Source organism: Lontra canadensis, unplaced genomic scaffold (genome assembly GCF_010015895.1).
Source record: "Lontra canadensis isolate GAN:19392208 unplaced genomic scaffold, GSC_riverotter_1.0 scaffold26, whole genome shotgun sequence".
Classification (NCBI taxonomy): domain Eukaryota; kingdom Metazoa; phylum Chordata; class Mammalia; order Carnivora; family Mustelidae; genus Lontra; species Lontra canadensis.
Window position 1 is genome coordinate 20,048,329 of NW_022631020.1, and position 19,038 is coordinate 20,067,366.

Here is a 19,038-nt window from a genome sequence, read left to right on the forward strand (position 1 = left end):
TATGGCATTCAGAAACAACCTTCCATCAGAAATAAAGTTCTTAGTGAAAGTTTTCCAGTAAAAACAATATGAAGATTATGGTGGTAATTTCATAGGTAATCACACATTTCCAACTTGTCATATTGTATGGTTTAAATATATGAATTTAGTTATATGTCACTTTTTATCTCAGTAAAGATGCTAAATAAAAAATATCAATAAAAGTTTAATACTGAAATGGGATTAAAAGGTCTGGGAGGTAGACAAACACATACACACACAGAAGAAAAAAAGAGAACCAGTCCTTAATGGTTCAGCAAGTTTATTTACAAATGCACTGGAACAGAAAGGCTTACTAGTTCCTGGAGAAAATTTCTGGTATACAAACCATGATGATTCTGTATTAATGAAAAGAAGCAGCTTTCTATTGGGCATTGCTTAGTGATCATTCTGGTGAAGAAAATAGAGATCCCCTCACCAAGCAAATAAAATGTCACATATGCTAAAAAAATTTTTTTTCAAAAGCACAGTATTACATAGATGAAAAGAAGGACACAGAAAGCAAATTTATGGGTAGATTTTAGTGAAATTTCTATACGGTTCCATTTTAATTTAGTATACATTAAAATAAACAGAGCAAATGCAATTATATATTTATATTAACTATTTCAAATAATGTTTCAGAACTTAAAAAAAAAACAATAAAATAACCCTCTTCGAAACACCACTAGAAAGTCAAACCTGATCATCAGCATCAAAAATATTTCATTCTTATTTTTCCCTTGTGCTTTTAAGATGTTGAATTCAAAAAGTAAATACTGTACTTTCCGTCCCCCCAACACACAGAATCACCTTCTTATAAATAAACAACAAAAATACAGGTGCTACCAAGACTATAATGCTCTGATGTAATCTAAAGAGGCAAAAAATTAAAAAAAAAAAAAAGTGTTATCCTTTTTTAAAAAAAGAGCAAAAAAGACATACAACACATATTTATAGATCTACATCAGCAGCAAACACCTCTTCTTCTATCTGCAACAGTGCTTTCGTATGGAGGCTTACATCACATGGCGGTTGGCCGTCCAGCTGATCAGGCAAGGAGAAAAAAAGAAAAATACTTAGGATAGAGAAATAGTTGGATATCGCCACCCGGGGTATAGCAGTCATCACTCAGAGAATGGCCCCGTGAGGTAGAAAGAGTGACCTTGTACTCACTTGGGATAAAGCTAGGCAAACAAATCACAGCCTCGGTTCTAAAATCCTTTCTTTGCAAAAATTAAGTTAAAATAAACTGCTGACATAGAAATAAGTTACACTCAACTCTCTATTATTTGTACTGGAGGAGAGCAAAGGCATGGGCAATTTCCCCCTGATTATTCCAAAAATCAATTCTATTTGGCCTGGGAATTTGATTCAAAAGAGAAAAGCGCACACACATACACACACTCCCACCGTTGGATGCCCAGCCTTGTCGCTCTCCAACCTCAGTGGTTGCATCCAGAAAAGAACTGGATGCCAGGGAGAGAAGGTTCCCATCCCGCTGACAGATAAAAGAGAGTTGACTGGGCTGAAACCGTTTTCAAAGCACTCTTCACATAAAGGGCCATATAAATACCTCAGAGTTCAAAAGCAAATGGTTTGCTGATACCACTTGTAACACCCTTTCACAATAAGGAAGAAACACATGTTACCACCATCAAGCTTCAAAGTATCAACAGCAGTAATGGTTGTCTTTACGTGGCTAAAACGATATGCAACACATTGGAGCTATCCTAGGTTTTATAACACACAAACGAAAACATGCTTAGACACAAATAAGCATGTCAAGTTTTTGAAAACTTGAGCATGTTTTGAGCAAAAGTGACACCGAAACACCATATAATCAGAATTTGTGTTCTCCTTTTAAAAATATTAATCATACTAACACAGGCTTATAGAGTAGCAAAGCACAAGCTGTTCCCCACTCCCTCTGTCAGACCACGGTGTTTCAAGTTGGTCATGTTCTAAATCACAGAAGCAAAGCCCACTGTGAAGCGACAGAAATCTGCTGATAATGAGGGACTGATTCCTAGCCACGAACCAGAGTACAGTCTACACAGAAGGGTCATTTTAAACTGTCTGTTTAAGTTTATTGATAGCCTCACATCATTAGAAATTTTTCCACACACACAGCAGATAGCAGAGGAGGCCGTCCTGACTCAGGCAGGTATCCCTCTCCAACCCCTCGGCCCCTCAAGCCTCCCGAGAGTGGCTGGAGTCTGGAGCCTTGACCCACTCACCATACCCACTTTGAAAGGGTGGGGGGGGGGGGTGCGGCGACACATGAAGCTTCCTAAAGCCTGGAATTCTAAGGTAGGGAGCCGGAGGGGGACACGGCTGCAGGCTCAGGGAAATGCATAGGAACCCGTGGCCTCCTTAAAAGACAAGAAATTTTCTCCCTGATTTGCTCTCTTACATTTGAATCTGAGATAGCAGTCGTTGCAGTAGAGCTGGTGGTTTCTGATTCGGACTTCAGCTCCTGAAGAGGAGCCTCCGAGGTCACGCGAACAGGCCACACACTGAGGGACAAGAAAGAAGCACCACAGTCAGTCAGTTCGAGAACTCCGGCAGCACTCCCAGCAGGGGGGAGAAATTGAGCAGAATGCAGCTTCTAAGCTCTTAGATATGTTTCAGCAAAGAAAAAAGAAAAAAAAAAAAAGAAAAGCCCCAAAGATAATTAGTAGATTAAAATCAAGCCTGCCAGAGAAGACATTAAAGAATTCATAAGTCTAATTTTAAGAGCCAAAATGATCATTCTAAATATACCGAAAGAGTAAAATTGATCTGCTGATTGGCTTGAAAGAATTGAGTCTTCATTTCTTGCGGCAGAATGTGAGAGGATAAGGCGTCACAGGGAAGAACTAGAGAATGAATGAGGATTGGGGTTCTGGCACTGTCCGCTGAGGTGGCAATGCCCGGTGGCCCGTTGCCCCCGCCAGGCGAGTGTTTGCACACGGCACCTGCACTTCCAGGCTGTGTATTTTGGTTGCACATGCTCAAACGCTGGTTATTTGGACTGGATCTGTTCTGCCCAGGAGCTGCTCAAGGCAGCGATACGCAAGCTTAAACAAGCTGTGCTCTGCGGGACTCCAGAGATAAGAACCAGGGTCTCTTTCTAGCCCAGTGCAAGTTCTAGAATCACATAGAGAGGTGTCTCTAAAGACAAAAGAAAGTAATTACAGGCTTAGTTCTTTTGTGCAAATCCCATAAGGTGTAAGCAGGCTTTGCAATCGTAAAAATGTTTGACGATGCCCTTCGTTACATACTCTCCCTATCAAAGCTACGGTTCCAGACACTCCCAATTGCATGTCCCCATGCCGTTAATAATGCTGGTAAATTATATTTCAAGCAGGCCTATGACAGCATGTTAAAGAAAAGATTTATAAGCTGTAAATTTTACTCACAGAATTTTAACAGACTGAAGACCAGGAGTGCATAGTGTTTCTGGATTTAATTTTTGTGACTAGGTTCAAGATTTGAGAACAGGCAATTTGCGATTCAAAGTGCAGCACAGACTGACAAAATGTAGCACCGAGTTTGTTAGTGAGACATTCACGCCCAGCGCGTCAAGAAGCCATGCGCTCTCCAAGCAAAGCTTTGCGGACCTGCAGGCTATTCATCTTGGTCTCACCTTAAAACAATGCAAATGATAACAAAGACCCAGGGACTCGATGATCATGGCAGCTCCTTTGCCCAGAATGTTATTACAGTAGGAGCACACGCGCTTCCCACTGACTGACCTAGACGCAGAACGAGAATGGAAGGGAGGCTTTCATCGGCGCGAGTCAAGGTTACTTAAAATCACACTCTGGCATTGACATTAATTAATAATTATTTAGGAAAGTATAGATCTGTGGGAGGAAAACTGTCACCAACCAATCAAAGCATGCTATGTTGTACCTCGAAAGAGCTCCGTGGTGGCTCAGAAACCCTTGACACCTACTCGTGTAAATTAACAATTTCAGTGTAATTAGTCCATTCCCTAACTCCTGACGTTATTCTCCTGAGATCACATCTGTATTCAGCATGAGTCTTTCCCTCCTCTAACCCAGCCAGTTCGCCAGCCAAAGCCCGGCCGCACTCCTGTCACACCCGTCAGGACGCTAGGAGAGCAGCCCCAGCTCCACCCAAAAGGCACTACATGCTTCTTCTACCATCCTAACCTTATTTTCTCATCCTCCTCCTCATTCACAGGCTCTTCTAGTGACACAGCAGGAACAGTGCTTTCCTGGGGGTGTCTCTGGCTTCCCGGACTGCCTCTGGGAGAAGATGACAAGTGGATGACAGCTATCATGGACACAAGTATGGAGGGTGTCTACTCTCCTTTGGATGCAAGTCTCTCCTGCAAGTCTTCCCAGGTGGGAAGGTAAAGGTCACTTAGTACCACTGCATCTCACAGTACTGGCACAGGTTAGTGACAGTGAAAGTACAGAACTGCCAAGTGCCTCACACAAGAGGGCAACCTCCAAGACAGAGACCTTCCCAGGGCAGAAAAGCCAACAGCCTGTGTCCCATCTGTCCTCCTATGGTGGAGCTCAGTAAGCAAATGCACACTCTCTCCTTGGCCTCCCTCCTACTTGGGAGCCTTCATCTCTGCCCAACATTTACCACACATTTGCGCCCCTTCTTAGTTCAAATCCCATGATACACATTTTAGAGATCCTGGTACAAGCAACATTATTTTAGATGGATATGTTTTCCTAACAAAATCCCTTGACAGCTAAAAAAAAATTCCAGTACTTATCACTGTGTTTTTACTTTTCAGTATTTCACTTGCAAAATCCCATAAGCCAATAGCACTCCCTTCGGACGAGAGCAGAAACACTGATGAATATGGCTTCACGAAGCACTGATGGTCTGTAGAGAAGCTACCCAAACTTCAAACTCCAACACATGTTGATATCTGGGCTTTACTCCACATCAAAAGACAAGTTGAGTCAAGACCTAGAGCTATATCTCTTCCCCAGTTCCTGCAGCATATAACCTATAGAATTCAGCAGACGTAGTCTGAGCAGAATGTTGGCAAACTAGATAAGAAGCCAGCAACAGTTTTGAAAATCAGAAACAAAACAAACAAACAAAAAGAGCAGTATCTAACTACTTAACATTTCTCTACCCAGCTTGTTAAAAGTTCCACAGACAATGGAGCTTGATTATAATGCTTTCCTTTTCAACTCAGTTCCTATAAAACGAGTTTATACTACAGCCACAATAAAAATCAAACATTTTACAATGCTGCTTTTATTCATAAATTGCAAATGCATTCACAAGCTACTGTGTATTTTTAAGCTTCCACACTGAGAATTATACGAGTATGTCTGCACTGACCACAAGCAAAAGCAAACGAGACAGTGGCAACAAGGTACATGTTTTAAAGGTCTCCATGACTTCAGGAGACACCTATAAATGCTCTTGGGGTAGCATGGAAAACCATTATGAAGGCTTTAATCGATTTTGGTAAAGGAGCACTGAATTTCATAGATTCCAAAAGGCTTGTTTTTGGTTTTCACTAGAAAATTTGGACAAGACTTTGGGGGAAATTTTAATGAAAAAAAATCTCCCTGAGACTAAGGTGCTCACCTGTTGCGTAGCTGGGAGCTCGGCTGCGATGCTGAAGGAGAATGGCTGCGTGGTGTAGGGGAAGGTGCAGTAGTGGTCTTCACAGACCCCGCTGAAGGAGGGGGGATGCTGGAGGATGGATTGCGCATGTAGGCCCGGTTTGAGGTGGACACCAGCTGAGGCGGGGGGCGACTGAAGTCTTGAACAGAGGAAGAAGCACGGACTCCTGAAGACTGATTGAGCCAAGGAGATGGTTTCCAAGAATTGGATCTTGGGGAATCCAGGTTATCTAGAGATTCACCTCTGAAACATGGAAAGAGTTAATTAAGATTATATAATACATTGAGCTAGAATCCATATATCACTATAGTCCCTAAAACATCCATTTTATGTTTTGTTAAGTAGGTATTAATCTAACAGTTACATATAAAATTACCTTCAATAACTAAAAAGTTTCTTTTCATCAGAATCACGATGTTTCAATTAATCTTCATTTATGTTTATTTTTTTCACTTGGTGCTTAAAAAAAAAAACACCAAACTGGAAAAGACAATACTAAAAAAAATATACTATAAAAAATACTAAATACTGGGGCGCCTGGGTGGCTCAGTGGGTTAAGCCTCTGCCTTTGGCTTAGGTCATGGTCTCAGGGTCCTGGGATCGAGCCCCACATCGGGCTCTCTGCTCAGCTGGAAGCCTGCTTCCTCCTCTCTCTCTGCCTGCCTCTCCGCCTACTTGCAGTCTCTGTCTTTTAAATAAATAAAAAATATTTAAAAAATTAAAAAAAAATCTTAAAAAAATACTAGATACTAAAAAATACTAAAAAAAAAACTTTTTTAAATAAATTGCTATAAAGACATACATCCCTTCTTTAAATCTTCAACAGATCAGACACATCAATCTTAATTTTTAAAACCCAACCAAAAAAAAAAACAAAAAAAACCCCACCACTGTAGACACTTACATATGTCAGGTATTAGACTAAACATGGTCACAAAATTTTTGACTCATTTAATCTTCACTACAGGCAGGTTTTTTTTGGGCGGGGGGCCTATCTCACAGAAGTTAACTTGCCCATACGAGAAAGAGTTAGTTAGTGGTAGAACTGGCTTTCAAACCAGTGTCTCCCTGATTTCAGAATAATCCAGACCATTCCTACAGTGCAGTCCTCACTCACCCCAAACCCTGAATTTAATCAACTGTCTAATGTACATCTCATAGAAGCATTCATCAACCTCTCCCCTTGAACTGAATATGCATTTAAAATAGAACTGGGGCACCTGGGTGGCTCAGTTAAGTGGATGACTCTGGATTTCTGCTTAGGTTATGATCTCAGGGTACTGGGATAGAGCCCCGCATCAGGCTCCACACTCAGTGCAGAGTCTGCTTGGGATTCTCTCTCCCTCTCCCTCTATTCTCTCTCCCTGCTTTCTTTCACCGTCTTTCTCTCTCTCTCTCTCTCTCTCTCAAATAAACAAATGAAAAAGATACCCAAAAATCATCAAAAAATAAAATAGAGTTTAGCTCAAAAACTGATTTAAATATAACTTTCAGAAAGTTCTATTTAATTGGGGACAATTTCAGATTTAAATATAACTTTCAGAAAATCTCTCTAAGTCACGTACTTACATCAATTCTGATCTACAGAGATTGACTCCAAATTATAAATGGTTTATTTCTAACAGGTCAATTTTGTTATTACATTTAAAACTTGATCTTTTATCCCAAGTTTGAAATATGTATTTTTTTCTTTTAAAATTACAGAAATACTAACTACCTTATCTTGATGAGAAAGACCCAAACAATATAGAAGGGTATCTGAGGGAAGAATAAAATTTCCCTCCACCCTCACTTATCACAATTTACCTGCCCTAGTTCCCGGAGGTGACCACGGTTAACTTCTGGACTTTTTCTGTTTACACAGAGATTTTCATAGAGAGACCAACTGACATGAGTAGAGCCATGTCTATATACATCTGTAATGTGTTCATGAGTTTAACACTCTTAAACAAATGGGATTACTCTACAATGCATACTCTGCATAACTCTCTTTCTTCCAGGTATGATGTTATCCTAGAGCTACCTTCATGTCAGTTCATGCGATGGATGGTAGGGAATCGTCCTCCTGGCATCCCTGCCACTGTGCGGTCCCCTCCCACTGATTCTCTCTTGGCCATGTGACATGTTAGGCCAATGGGACATTAGCAAACATGATACAGATGGAGGTTTGATAAACACTTGTCCATTAGGGCTTATTCTCCTGCAAGGTTTCCTCTTTGGATCCAGGTGCCAAGTCATGAGGCAGCCCAAGCAGCTGTGTGGAGAGGCCATGAGGAAGCAGAAGCTCCCAACCAACAGCCCCCGATGAGCTCTCAGGGCAGCATCAGCATCAGGGGTTCAGCAATTTATGGCTCACCATCAGGAGATGTATAAATCGTGAGCTAAGGGCATTTTTAATTTTCAAACGGTCATAAAAACAACAACAACAACAACAACAACAACAACAAAGAATATGTGATAGAGACTGACGTGGCCTATGAAGCCAAAATTATTTACTATCTGGTCCTTCATACCAAAAAAAAATTTGTCAACCCAGTTCAAAAGGACTATAACTGTCCAAGGGACCCACCAACATCATCCAAAGAGCTGTCCAGTCAATTTTGATACAAATTGTGATAAGGCAGAATACAAATACAACGATAAAAGAAAGAGGCATTGCCGTATCGTCTGCCACCTCAAAACTTAGTGGGTTGATCCATGTGCCACTATTTAGCAAGTGCTAAGTACTCTTATTAATAGATACTCTGCTTCTTTTCTTTTTTGCTATTGCCAATAATATTTAAGCACATATCCTTTGACATATCTCTGCATACTTATCCAAATCCATTCAGAATTTAAAGTGTCAGGAACTAAACTGCTCACAGGGTATGGACATAAAATCTTTTGCTTAGTAAATACCGAAAAACTTTCCACTCAACTGGGGACAAGAACTCCTGTTTCCTTATACCACTGTCAATACTGGATTGAGTTAGTCAATCATTTAAATCTACAAATCTCATAACGAGACATGGGATTGTTGTTTTAGGAGAAGTGCTGATTTTTTTTTTTTAAGATTTTATTTATTTATTTGACAGAGAGAGAGATTACAAGTAGGCAGAGAGAGGAGGAAGCAGGCTCTCCGTGGAGCAGAGAGCCTGATTCGGGGCTCAATCCCAGGACCCTGGGATCATGACCTGAGCCAAAGGCAGAGGCTTGAACCCACTGAGCCACCCAGGCGCCCCAGAAGTGCTGATCTTTTAAATGTTTACTGACTTAGTTTCTTTTTCTGTAAACTCTTCTGCTCATATCGCCTATCTATGTTTCTATAAAGTCATCACACTTTATTTACTGCTTTACAAAAGTTACTTGTACACTAGCCCTTTTGAACATGTTATAGATTTTCCTCAGTTTGTCACTTCTGAAAATACTAAATAAAAGTAGCTTCAGTATTCATTTACCCAAGCTACATCTTTTAGAATATTCGTCTTCTCATCTCTAATTAATTTATATCTATATATTTTTCTTGAAGTTACAAAAATTGGGTTTCGTACTTTATGAACACTATTATCTTGATTCCAATCAAACCATTATCTCATTATAAATAAAAAGAGGCTTAATTTAATTTTTCAAGGAAGGACATTCAAGTGCTTGAACCATACATCAGAGTTCCACATTCCACTCTGAAACCTATGGCCATGTGGTTTTGTCCAAGTGCATTCCAGACCTGAGCCATCATTTCTCCATATGGAAAAAGAGCATCACTACCCCTGCCTCCAAACATTGTCCCCAGAGCAAGTCAGATGACGGAGACAAGTAACAGGCATATCGTGGGGCACTTGATACGCACTGGATAACATATGCTTGATGGCATTCACTGTACTTTCCCCTCTCCACTCAACCTCAGATAAGACAAGAAATTATGACATCTCTCCTGTCCAGGGTAACCAGTGTGTATAGAAATTAAACATCTGCTTCAGAGCACAGAAGAGGAAATAAGTCCTAAAACGTCCCGCACCTTCTCATAATCCCAGGTAGACAAATGGGCTCTTTATTTACGCTGGAACTGCGCTGTCGGATCCAGCTGCTGTCATTGAGAAGAGATGTTCTCTTCCTCATTTCTTGAAGAATTTGTTGTCTCTCCAACTCTGCTTCCGATGGGACTTGTTCCTTCTTGGAACTCCTCTGTGATGAGCTAGTGCTCCCAATTTGGTCTACATATTTATTGCCTCCTAAATTAAAAACACATCAGAAGCTGTAGAATTAGCACATTATTAAAGGGGGGGAGGGAATGTGGTTAAATCTCCAAATACAATGTAGCAAAAGATGTGACATTGTACACATATGCTAACATCAGTTCTCAATGAGACTGCTGCATGGGAACATAAAAGTAAAGTCTGCTATTCCTGGAAATGCCAGTACCACACCCAGAGGCACACCACAGAGCATGCTCCGGAAGACTTAAGGAGGCTGCCCAAAAAGGAAACAATCAGCACTGACTTCAGCGCTATCAAGTTACAAAGTGCTCGTCTAGATATCGTTTCTCTTCCACTTGTCCCTTCCTTCCGAAATTAAATCAATCAGACACACACTCATCAAAAACTTGCTGTGACAATGTGTTCAAAAACTGACACACCCCTTGGAGAGAGCAAGACACCTATGCCTGCATCTCCTGCCAACTCACTCGAGTCTTCATGGTGTAAGTTCTAGAATAAGTAATGACCAAATTGTAGGAATGAGATCACACTCAATCACTGAAATAGCTTTTGTGAAACTGAAAAATATCCAAGTAACCCACATGTTAACCAAGGACTATTATCAAGCTTGTTTGTCCTTTCAGAACCTGACGAAGCTATAATTCGGATGTTGAATACATGCATGACAATTCAGTTAGGTTTTGTCCTGAAGGCTTTGTCTCATTGGATTTGCGATTAATTTCTGATTTGGGTAAGACTTCCATAATGTTGAAGTCTCTTCCCCTTCGATTTGGATTAGAGAATTCCACCTAAGGATTTGTTTCCTTTCACTCTCCAGATTTACCACTATTGCTCGTTTTTCAAAATTCACGGTGCATCTCTGCCTTAGTTCATCTTCCAGCAAGCAGTGAACAAGGCCAATGTTTTCTCACGCTCACCTATATTTACCTGAGTGGGTGCCCACAGCTTATCAATTTGGTCATATTTTAAATGAAATATTTTCTACTTTAAAAGTGACTTATTGCCATAACCAAGTTTTTCAATAACATATTTCTTAAGTTCACTGCCTTCTATTCAAGAGCTTAGGGTTAGTAGAGGGAAGAAAACACATACAGAGGATTATAGAACTTGAAAGTTTGCTTTTAATGGTGGCTAGAGGCAAATTCACAGGAAAAGAAACCCAGAAATTCAAACAAGAGAGACCAGAGCAACCAGATCCGAAAGCATCTCCATTGCCAACTGCAAAAGAGAAAGTTCTGGTTTTACCTAAGGGTCCCTAAAAGGAAAAAGAGCAGAAGAGCTGGAAATTTAAACTAGGACCAGATAATGGAAGCTCCTAAGAGTTAAAGAGGAGTGATCATAGAACCTACTAGAAACTAAATTCTACAAGCTTTAACTGGAGGTTACACACTAGCTGCCACCTGACCATTTAGGCCTGCAGATGTGTGTTTTGGCTCACAGAGGGCTTTAAATTTTATTTATCCTTGTCAGCACTTAAAAGATAACACGAAAATCCACATTGTTTTTAACTTCTTTTTGACCCCAGAAACACTGGACTTGCATTCTCCATATGGCAGGGGCAAGCTTGCATTCTCCCATGTGGCTCTCTGCTCCGTGGGCACGTCTACCCAATTCACCCCAATCCTCACCTGGACCTTCATTCATTTATATAACTGACCAGCAAGCACCCTGCTTTGCCCAAAACCTCATATGCAAACCCTACTTAAAATGATGCTTTTTGCTTTGTGGTTTTTTCCTCCTTAGTTACATAATTTCAGCTACATGCATTCCTAAAAATACACTTTATACTAACAATATCAGGTTCCAAACCATTTTTGCCAGGTTAGTGAAATCATTATCATTTTGGACTTTTGGACACCTTGACACTTAAATGTATAATTTCAAGTTTATAAGCAATTTTTAAGTCCCGTGGTATTCTGCAGAAAACTTTTCTATCCCATTTCCTTGGCTGCAAGATAAGATCTATACAAAAGTACCAATAACACTGAAAAATTGCCAAATGTTTCATTAGCTATTTAAAACCATTTTACTCTCCCAATACTCCCTCCATTATAAAGTAAAGCCAAAATAAGCATAAGATAGCTTTGTTTTTATACACAAATGTTAAAAAGACCTGGTATTTTAATTATATAATCTTAATGAATCTGAACTATATTGACTTTAAAAATACTGATCATAACCTGCGATAGCATAAGCAAACAACTATGCTGAAGAATTTGGAAAAAAAATTCACATTTACCATTTTTATTTGTAGGGTAATCATCCAGCTCAGTTGTGGATCTGGATTTGTTCCTACAATACAAAACACAACATATTATAGACATCTCCTTAAAAACATCTTTTTTTAACGATTTTATGTATTTATTTATTTGACAAGAGAGAGACACAGTGAGAGAGGGAACACAAGCAGGGAGTGTGGGAGAGGGAGAAGCAGGCTTCCCACCGAGCAGGGAGCCTGATGCGGGCTCCATCCCAGGATCCTGGGATCATGACCTGAGCCGAAGGCAGTCGCTTAATGACTGAGCCACCGGGTGCCCCAAGAACATATTTTTTACATGTATGATGTAAGAACACCAAAGAAATTACTTTAAAAAGCAGTTGATTTATTTCTTATATCTGTGGAAAGCTACATTTACCTTCTTAATAAGGAATTTTTCATGTTGTACAAGGTAGATGTCTCTAAATAAGAGAAGAGCATGGGAAGAACATGTGAAGACCCTCTCCAGTTTGTAGGATGATTAAGCCTATGATTTTTAACCAATTTGTATACTTTGATTCCCTTCCAGATCTCAATCACATAGGCTGTACCAAGGATCTGTCATCAGATCACCTAATATCATACTATCTCTTCCTTCATGGTGCCCAAAGCCCGAGAACTCAACTTTTTGGACACTTCTTCCTAAACAGCCACTGACCAAACACTACCCTGGCTATGCCAAGAGGCATGGGCAACCTCTAGAGATGCCGGGTTTTGTAATGACAACATTGAAGTTTCTGAATCAGTCTAGGCAGGTCTCATCCTCACTCTACTAAGCACCATAACTTCAAACAATAGTGGTGATAATGAATAATGTACATTATCATATCTATACATTACACACCTACATGCATACAACACATATGTACATACATACAACATATAGTAAGTATAATCCATAATAAGGTAATCACAATTGGTGGCAACTTTCATGAATGATTTCACTTGTATTAACACAGAAAATGATTTTTATTACAAAATGTCCAGCCATACCCCTTAACACCTTGAAGGCCTGTTCTACCACAACTGCCTAGCAGCATTCTATATTTTCCAGGATTTGTTACATTTTCCACTGCAGTGTAATTATTTTCTCCAGGTTATAAGCTAACATAAACAAAGACTATTTAAATATATATATAAATGCATATTTTTAACAAGGCAGATACACAGTTTTAATGATCCACAGCTACTCAGAAATCTTCAATATAAATAAGAGCATCCATCACTAAAATTTTTTTTAGCTTAATGTCAGCCCATTACTATCTATGTATTAATTTTCCCTACTAGGAGTCCCACTCAGTCAGCCTGATTGCCCATAGAGACGAGTCTTTCCATATCTCTAAGGTAAACTTCCTGGGGAAGAAATGTCAGCTCTGAAAACACAAATTAATGGTCATACACTGGGTATTTATAGACAGAGTCTGTTCCGAAGTCCTTAGTGATTTCAAAACAGCAAAGTATTTTAAAAATTACTTTAAAACATTAAATTTACGTCTCAGGAAATTTTAAGATATAGCTAACATGTACTGGAATTGACCAGTACTTCTCAACAGACTAAGAGAAGGCCACAATTCTCATTTCAGATGTCCACATGTAACTTCATTTGGGGCAAGCTGATGCCGTTGCTTACAACCTCTTTAAAATAAAAATTAAGGCAGTTGCACAAAATGAACACAATTATACCCTCTGTCCATTCCCCTTGCATTGTGGCTCCTCCCATAAAGAGGTAAAATTTTTCTCTGTTCTGTGAACTTGGGCTGGCCTGTGATTTTACTCTAGGTAACAGAATGTGACAGAAGCATGGTGGGCCAGTTCAGAATGTAGACTGCAAGGCGCCTTGCTTCCTCTCTTTAGTTCTGTCTTCTCTGCTCAGCCCCCATGTACATGAGACTGCCCTGGCTTGCTGGATCTTGAAAGCACGTGGCCTAATTGTTCTCACTGTTCCAGCTTACAGCCAACTCCCAAAGCAGAGCTGCCTAGTAAACTAGTAGGAGATGTGTGAGGGGCCCGATCAACTAGAAGAACTGCCAGTTAGAATCAGCCCAAAATACCCACAAAATCATGTGAAATCACTAAGTTGAGTGGTAGCTAGTTACACAGCAAAAGCTAGTCCATACAAAGGTCAACCAGCAAGATCTCTTTATATCCCACACAAGATCAAGAGCCGAAATAGTTCTAAAATACATCTAGGCGAGCCCTCAAATGTTCATCTATTATTCCAATGAAATTACAACAAAATGTCCCACATACCTGTCACTAGGAAGCAACCCTGAAGATTTTTCCTCTCTCTTTGGTATGTCATAGGAATCAACAGGTCTAAAAGAAAGAAAGAAGAGTTTATGGTCAACATATTGGCCTTTAACACTCTTCCTGAGTTAGAGAAATTGACATCAGAACAAGGTTATTCTAGTCTCTTCATGAGATGGTCTCTGGGTTGAAAACTAAATATACAAAAGCATTTTGATCAATCACTGCAGAAAGAAGACCCACTGATAGCAACAGACATTTGCAATTCAGTCATCCTACAAACGTAGAGGGAGTGCCTGCCGCTGTTCTAGGGCTGGGCTACAGAAGCAAACAAAACAAAGAGTATTAAATGTCATTCTTACATTTCAGGGTTCCAGACAAATATGGAACATAAAACATGGTAAGGCATGTGGGAGACGGTGTGGGGAAAGGGCACATGTTTTAGACGAGGTATCCTGGAAAGTCTGAGAAGGTGACATATGAACAGAGACTCAAAGAAGATGAGAAGATGAGGAAAGAGGTGAGGGAAGGCCTCTGCAAGGACAGGGACTAAAAACTGCCAGCGTTCAGGGGCAGAATGCATTGGACATTTTCAAGCAGGAAAAAGGAGACCCGTGTGGCTGGAACAGACGGAGGGAGGGGAAGAGCGGTGGGAAGCCAAGTAGACCACGGGGTCCAGATCCAGCTCGTGTGCGCCTCCGAGGTCACCGCGAGGACCCGGGCGGTACTCTAACGTGACAGAAAGCCGTCTGAACAGCTGTAAGGGGACAGGACCTGCTCTACAATGTAACGCTTGTGTAGCAAATGGATGGTAGAGACCAACCAGGAAGCGGAGCCAACGTGAACACATCGCAGTGTGCTCCGGCGGCAGCACAAACCTTCTGTACTGGTATATCTTGACTGAAGTCTCCCTCTCTCTCTCTGCCGGGCGGGTCTGCTCCTGGGCCGCTTCCTGTCGCCGCTTCTGCTCCTGCTCTTGCTGACACTGTTGTTCCCTCAGTTTCCTCTCTTCCTCAAGAGCCAGGCGCTCCTGCAGCTTCTTCCTTTGGTCCTCCTCTGCGTCGTCCTTGGGCGGCTCTCTCGTCTCCTCTTCCCCTGCTCGGGTTCCTTCCTGGTCGGACGACTTGGACCCCTCACCCCAGGAGGCTTCCCAGGCGGCCGCGGCGGGCTCCCGCGTGGGCAGAGAAATGCTGTTTGAGCTCAGGACCATCCGTTCCTGTGTGACCAGGGGGAAAGAGAAGCCCGTCCGAATCTGTGCATCCTCACAGTTTCATTTACCCGTGTTCTGTTTGAGTGTTGGCTGGGGTTTCCTTTAATCGCTACCAAAGCCACACGTGGGGGAAATACAAGTGCGAAGGAGAAAGACGCACTTAGGGGTCATTAATAGAACCATTTGATGATACAGTAGAGAAACTAAGAGAAAGGCTGAAACATCAGAGCAAAATTCCGACAAATCAGAGCTCGTTGTGTTTTTCAAAGAGCTTATGTAAGTAAATATGTGGCAAAAGCAGGTGAAACAGAGGATCTTCCATTCCCCAGATAATTTCACTGAGACAGAGAACACAGCATGTTCCAACACTACCTCATTCAAGTACTTGTAATTCTCTCTCTCAGCTTCCTGCTTAGCCCTTTGCCACTCTTCCCTGAGTTTCTCCTGCTCACGTTGATATTTTTCCTATAAGGAGAGATGGCATATTAGTTAATTAGTTAATTAACAGATTAATGATGTTACACGGAATCTTTTTCACCAGCATTTTTGCTAGCTCTACCCTTCACCTCAATCTTTAAAGATGGTGATATTATTTTCACCAATTGGACTTTCATCCCTAAAGTACGAAATAGCTTATATCGAATTAAATGGTGGTCTCGGGAAAGGGGAGACACTCATAATTGAACCTGTAGCCACTCTTTACCACAGTTGTATTTGAGTGAAGCCTCTGGCTAACTGCTAGGGGGACTGAATTTCCCTGCAGTGGAGTGAGCACACACACACAGCTTAGGGGGTGCAAGGCCTTACGATCCACACAGCTGTCACACATAAGAAAGTCCAGAAAACCATAGTGCCACATTCTAAAAAATACACCGGGTAAATAATTATTTTAAAAGGAGGACTCGGAAAGCTTCAAAATAGAAATGTAACGAATGCAAAATGTGCCGCCTCGCAAAAGATTTGTTAATTATGAGGTTATTAGCTTCTGATTTTTTAGTTTGCTTCCTGGTGCCGGTTGACACTGAGCAGGGAAAGCCAGCGGAACTCCTGCGGGCCCACACCACTCTGCTCTACCTGCAGCACGCGCTCCTGCTCTTTCTGCCACCTCTCCTGCCGCTTCCGCTCCTCCTCCTGATCCCACGCCCAGCGGCTCGGGGCACTGAGGGTCGGAACCGGGAGCTAGCCAGTTATAAGAGAAGACGTGCAAACAAAGGAAGAACATGTTACTTCATTCAGTCATCTACCGAAGCACTTCCGCTTTCATGAATGATTCATCCCACCCTTTGCCGAAGCGGTACCGGAGGAGGTTTGGCTTTCTGTTTCAAAGTGGGTCTTTTCAACCTGGAAAGACCACCCCTTGATAAATTGTTATGCAACCAAAAAGCAGCGAGGCTAGTATGTGCTAATTCAGTCCCGCCAAAGTCACCTTACTTGTTCTAAAAACAAATGAGTGCTACTTACATCAGGAACCACAGAATCCGAGCTTCCTGTGTTGCAGCATGTTGGAAAGGAAGAAAAAAAATACATAAGTCTTTTCATTTCTATGAAGTAATTTTTTACAGAGTCATATTAGCTGTTTCTATGCCAGGATACTAAGTGAGATCAGTGATTTTTTTTTTTTTTTCTTAAACTGCAGTAGAATCTCAGTTTTTCTCTTCAATTCCATCTGTTTGTTACTCATCTTCCAAAGTCAAAGTCATTTAAAACAAAGAGAGAGAAAGTATGGGTGCCAAAGATATCCCTTAGCCCTTGGTACTAGAGCTAGATGGCTGGTGTCTTCTGAAGAGGTTTCAGGGTTCTTTTATGAATACACCAGGTAGTATGTCACAGCTGAGCCCAACAGGGAGAGAAAAAAGATTTTCAAATGGTATATTACCTGCCAAATCCAAATTTTTACTTGCCACTACTTAAGGCTAACGTGCCAGCTCCGTATCAGATTTTCCAGGTCTCCCTGCTAATAAGCTACTTTTCTTAAATAAGATACCACAAAAACATGTTCAGGAAATCCTTCCCCTTCCTCTCCTATTACTTGCAGCACAAATATTCAAACTTCGTGTGTACACCTACGGGCCTAATATTCTTCTCTTTATTCTTAGGGGGTACTATAGGAATGTGTGTATGTAGTACAAAAAACAAAAGCAGAAACAAAACAAACAAAAAAACAACAAAACCAAAAACCAACTAAGCAAATTTCACGAAAGATGCTATCATACAGTATTTTTAATTTTCCTGAAACCTCAGCTGTCAAATAAATTGTTCACTTACACATTTTTTTTTTTTTTAAAGAAAACTGCTTTGAGACTTAGGAAAATATTCTTCCCTAAAATAGCCTGTTGAAGAGAAGTAAGTGAAAATTAGACTAGAGAAAGAAAGGAATTATCTTCTGTTAGCCAGTTTGAGCTAGGAGTATCATAGTGTTTCAACTAAATTACCGTAGAAAAATAGGAATTTAACAAAAATATCAAAAACACTATGGATACTGACACAAATAGACCTCATACATACACAGCTGGTGAGCTACTCCTATTTATGGTCAAAAAGAAACCTTAATTCCCCAAAGAAATACTTCTCGGTTTGTTTTTGTTTTTTTTTTTTTTTAAATCTATGAGTCCAGTAAATAGAAGGCAAGCGTGTAAAGGTTTTTGATCATCTTAAAAGTAAGAAACAATAACATTTAGACGCCTACAGCACACTCCTCTCTGTGCCATTGCATCTCAAATGTTGGATATTACTTTTAAGTTCTGACAGCACAGCACAGCTCAGACTGCATTCATGAGACAGGGCATCGACAGCCGTGAGAGGGGGAAGGAATGCCACATGCACAGCACAGAAGGCAGCACAGCACAGAAGGCAGCGCAGCCCAACTACACCAACACGGGGAGGCTCAAAACGCACGTGTTCAGAAGCACAACCAAAATTTACATTTAATTTACTTCAGGGTCAACAGGGCAGTCCTATGAACACTGCAAAGCCATCATTTCAATAGCAAGAAACAACTCTGCTCTTTTTAAAGAGCATTTTCCCCAGAAGTTAGAGTTTTCAGAAGTTCAACAATCAGGTGTTGGTGTAATCTAATATTACGCAATTGGTAGGAAGCAGTAAGGCGTAAGTGAGGTTCCTCATTTCTTACTGTCACCCAGTGGAAAGAAGCGTGTTTAACAGCATCTCAATCTTTTTTTAATTAGAAAAAAAAAAGTCCAGAGGTATACAAAAGACACGCAAAGACCCATTACCACAGAGGTAGACCCATGAACTGTAAGAAAAGCATGATGACCCTAGGAAAAGAATGGAAATGGGTTATGTTGCTTGGTCACAATGGCAGCCAAATTGAAAAGGCTTAGTGCCCAGCACCAAAGACTATAAGGACAGAGTGGAGAATGGGAACAATTCCATGAAAGTACATGAATTGTTATCTTGGTAGTTTACCTTGTTCAAAAAATTGTGATCGCCTTTTTAAGTTTTTCAAAGAAATAGGTTCAGATGCTAGTTGAAAA

The 19,038-nt window shown here is 40.8% G+C and overlaps 1 protein-coding gene across 19 annotated transcripts in view; it reads right to left on the reverse strand.

Annotated features, from left to right (window-relative positions):
• Positions 1-288: 288 nt before the first annotated feature.
• LMO7 (LIM domain 7) overlaps positions 289-19,038 on the reverse strand; it is a 203,393-nt gene continuing 184,643 nt past the window's right edge. For 9 of the 19 annotated variants that reach the window (XM_032864229.1, XM_032864228.1, XM_032864224.1 and 6 more), the window contains 13 exons: positions 18,971-19,027; positions 18,778-18,819; positions 17,006-17,031; positions 16,619-16,723; positions 15,917-16,009; positions 15,213-15,550; positions 14,338-14,403; positions 12,070-12,122; positions 9,632-9,845; positions 5,599-5,880; positions 3,650-3,758; positions 2,435-2,537; positions 289-1,065 (listed from right to left, as the gene is read on the reverse strand). In XM_032864229.1, coding sequence (XP_032720120.1) covers positions 1,043-1,065; positions 2,435-2,537; positions 3,650-3,758; positions 5,599-5,880; positions 9,632-9,845; positions 12,070-12,122; positions 14,338-14,403; positions 15,213-15,550; positions 15,917-16,009; positions 16,619-16,723; positions 17,006-17,031; positions 18,778-18,819; positions 18,971-19,027 — 1,511 coding nt within the window. In that variant the 3' untranslated portion in view covers positions 289-1,042. The remainder of the gene's footprint in view (positions 1,066-2,434; positions 2,538-3,649; positions 3,759-5,598; positions 5,881-9,631; positions 9,846-12,069; positions 12,123-14,337; positions 14,404-15,212; positions 15,551-15,916; positions 16,010-16,618; positions 16,724-17,005; positions 17,032-18,777; positions 18,820-18,970; positions 19,028-19,038) is intronic. The other 10 variants (XM_032864226.1, XM_032864222.1, XM_032864231.1 and 7 more) reach the window with 4 other exon arrangements.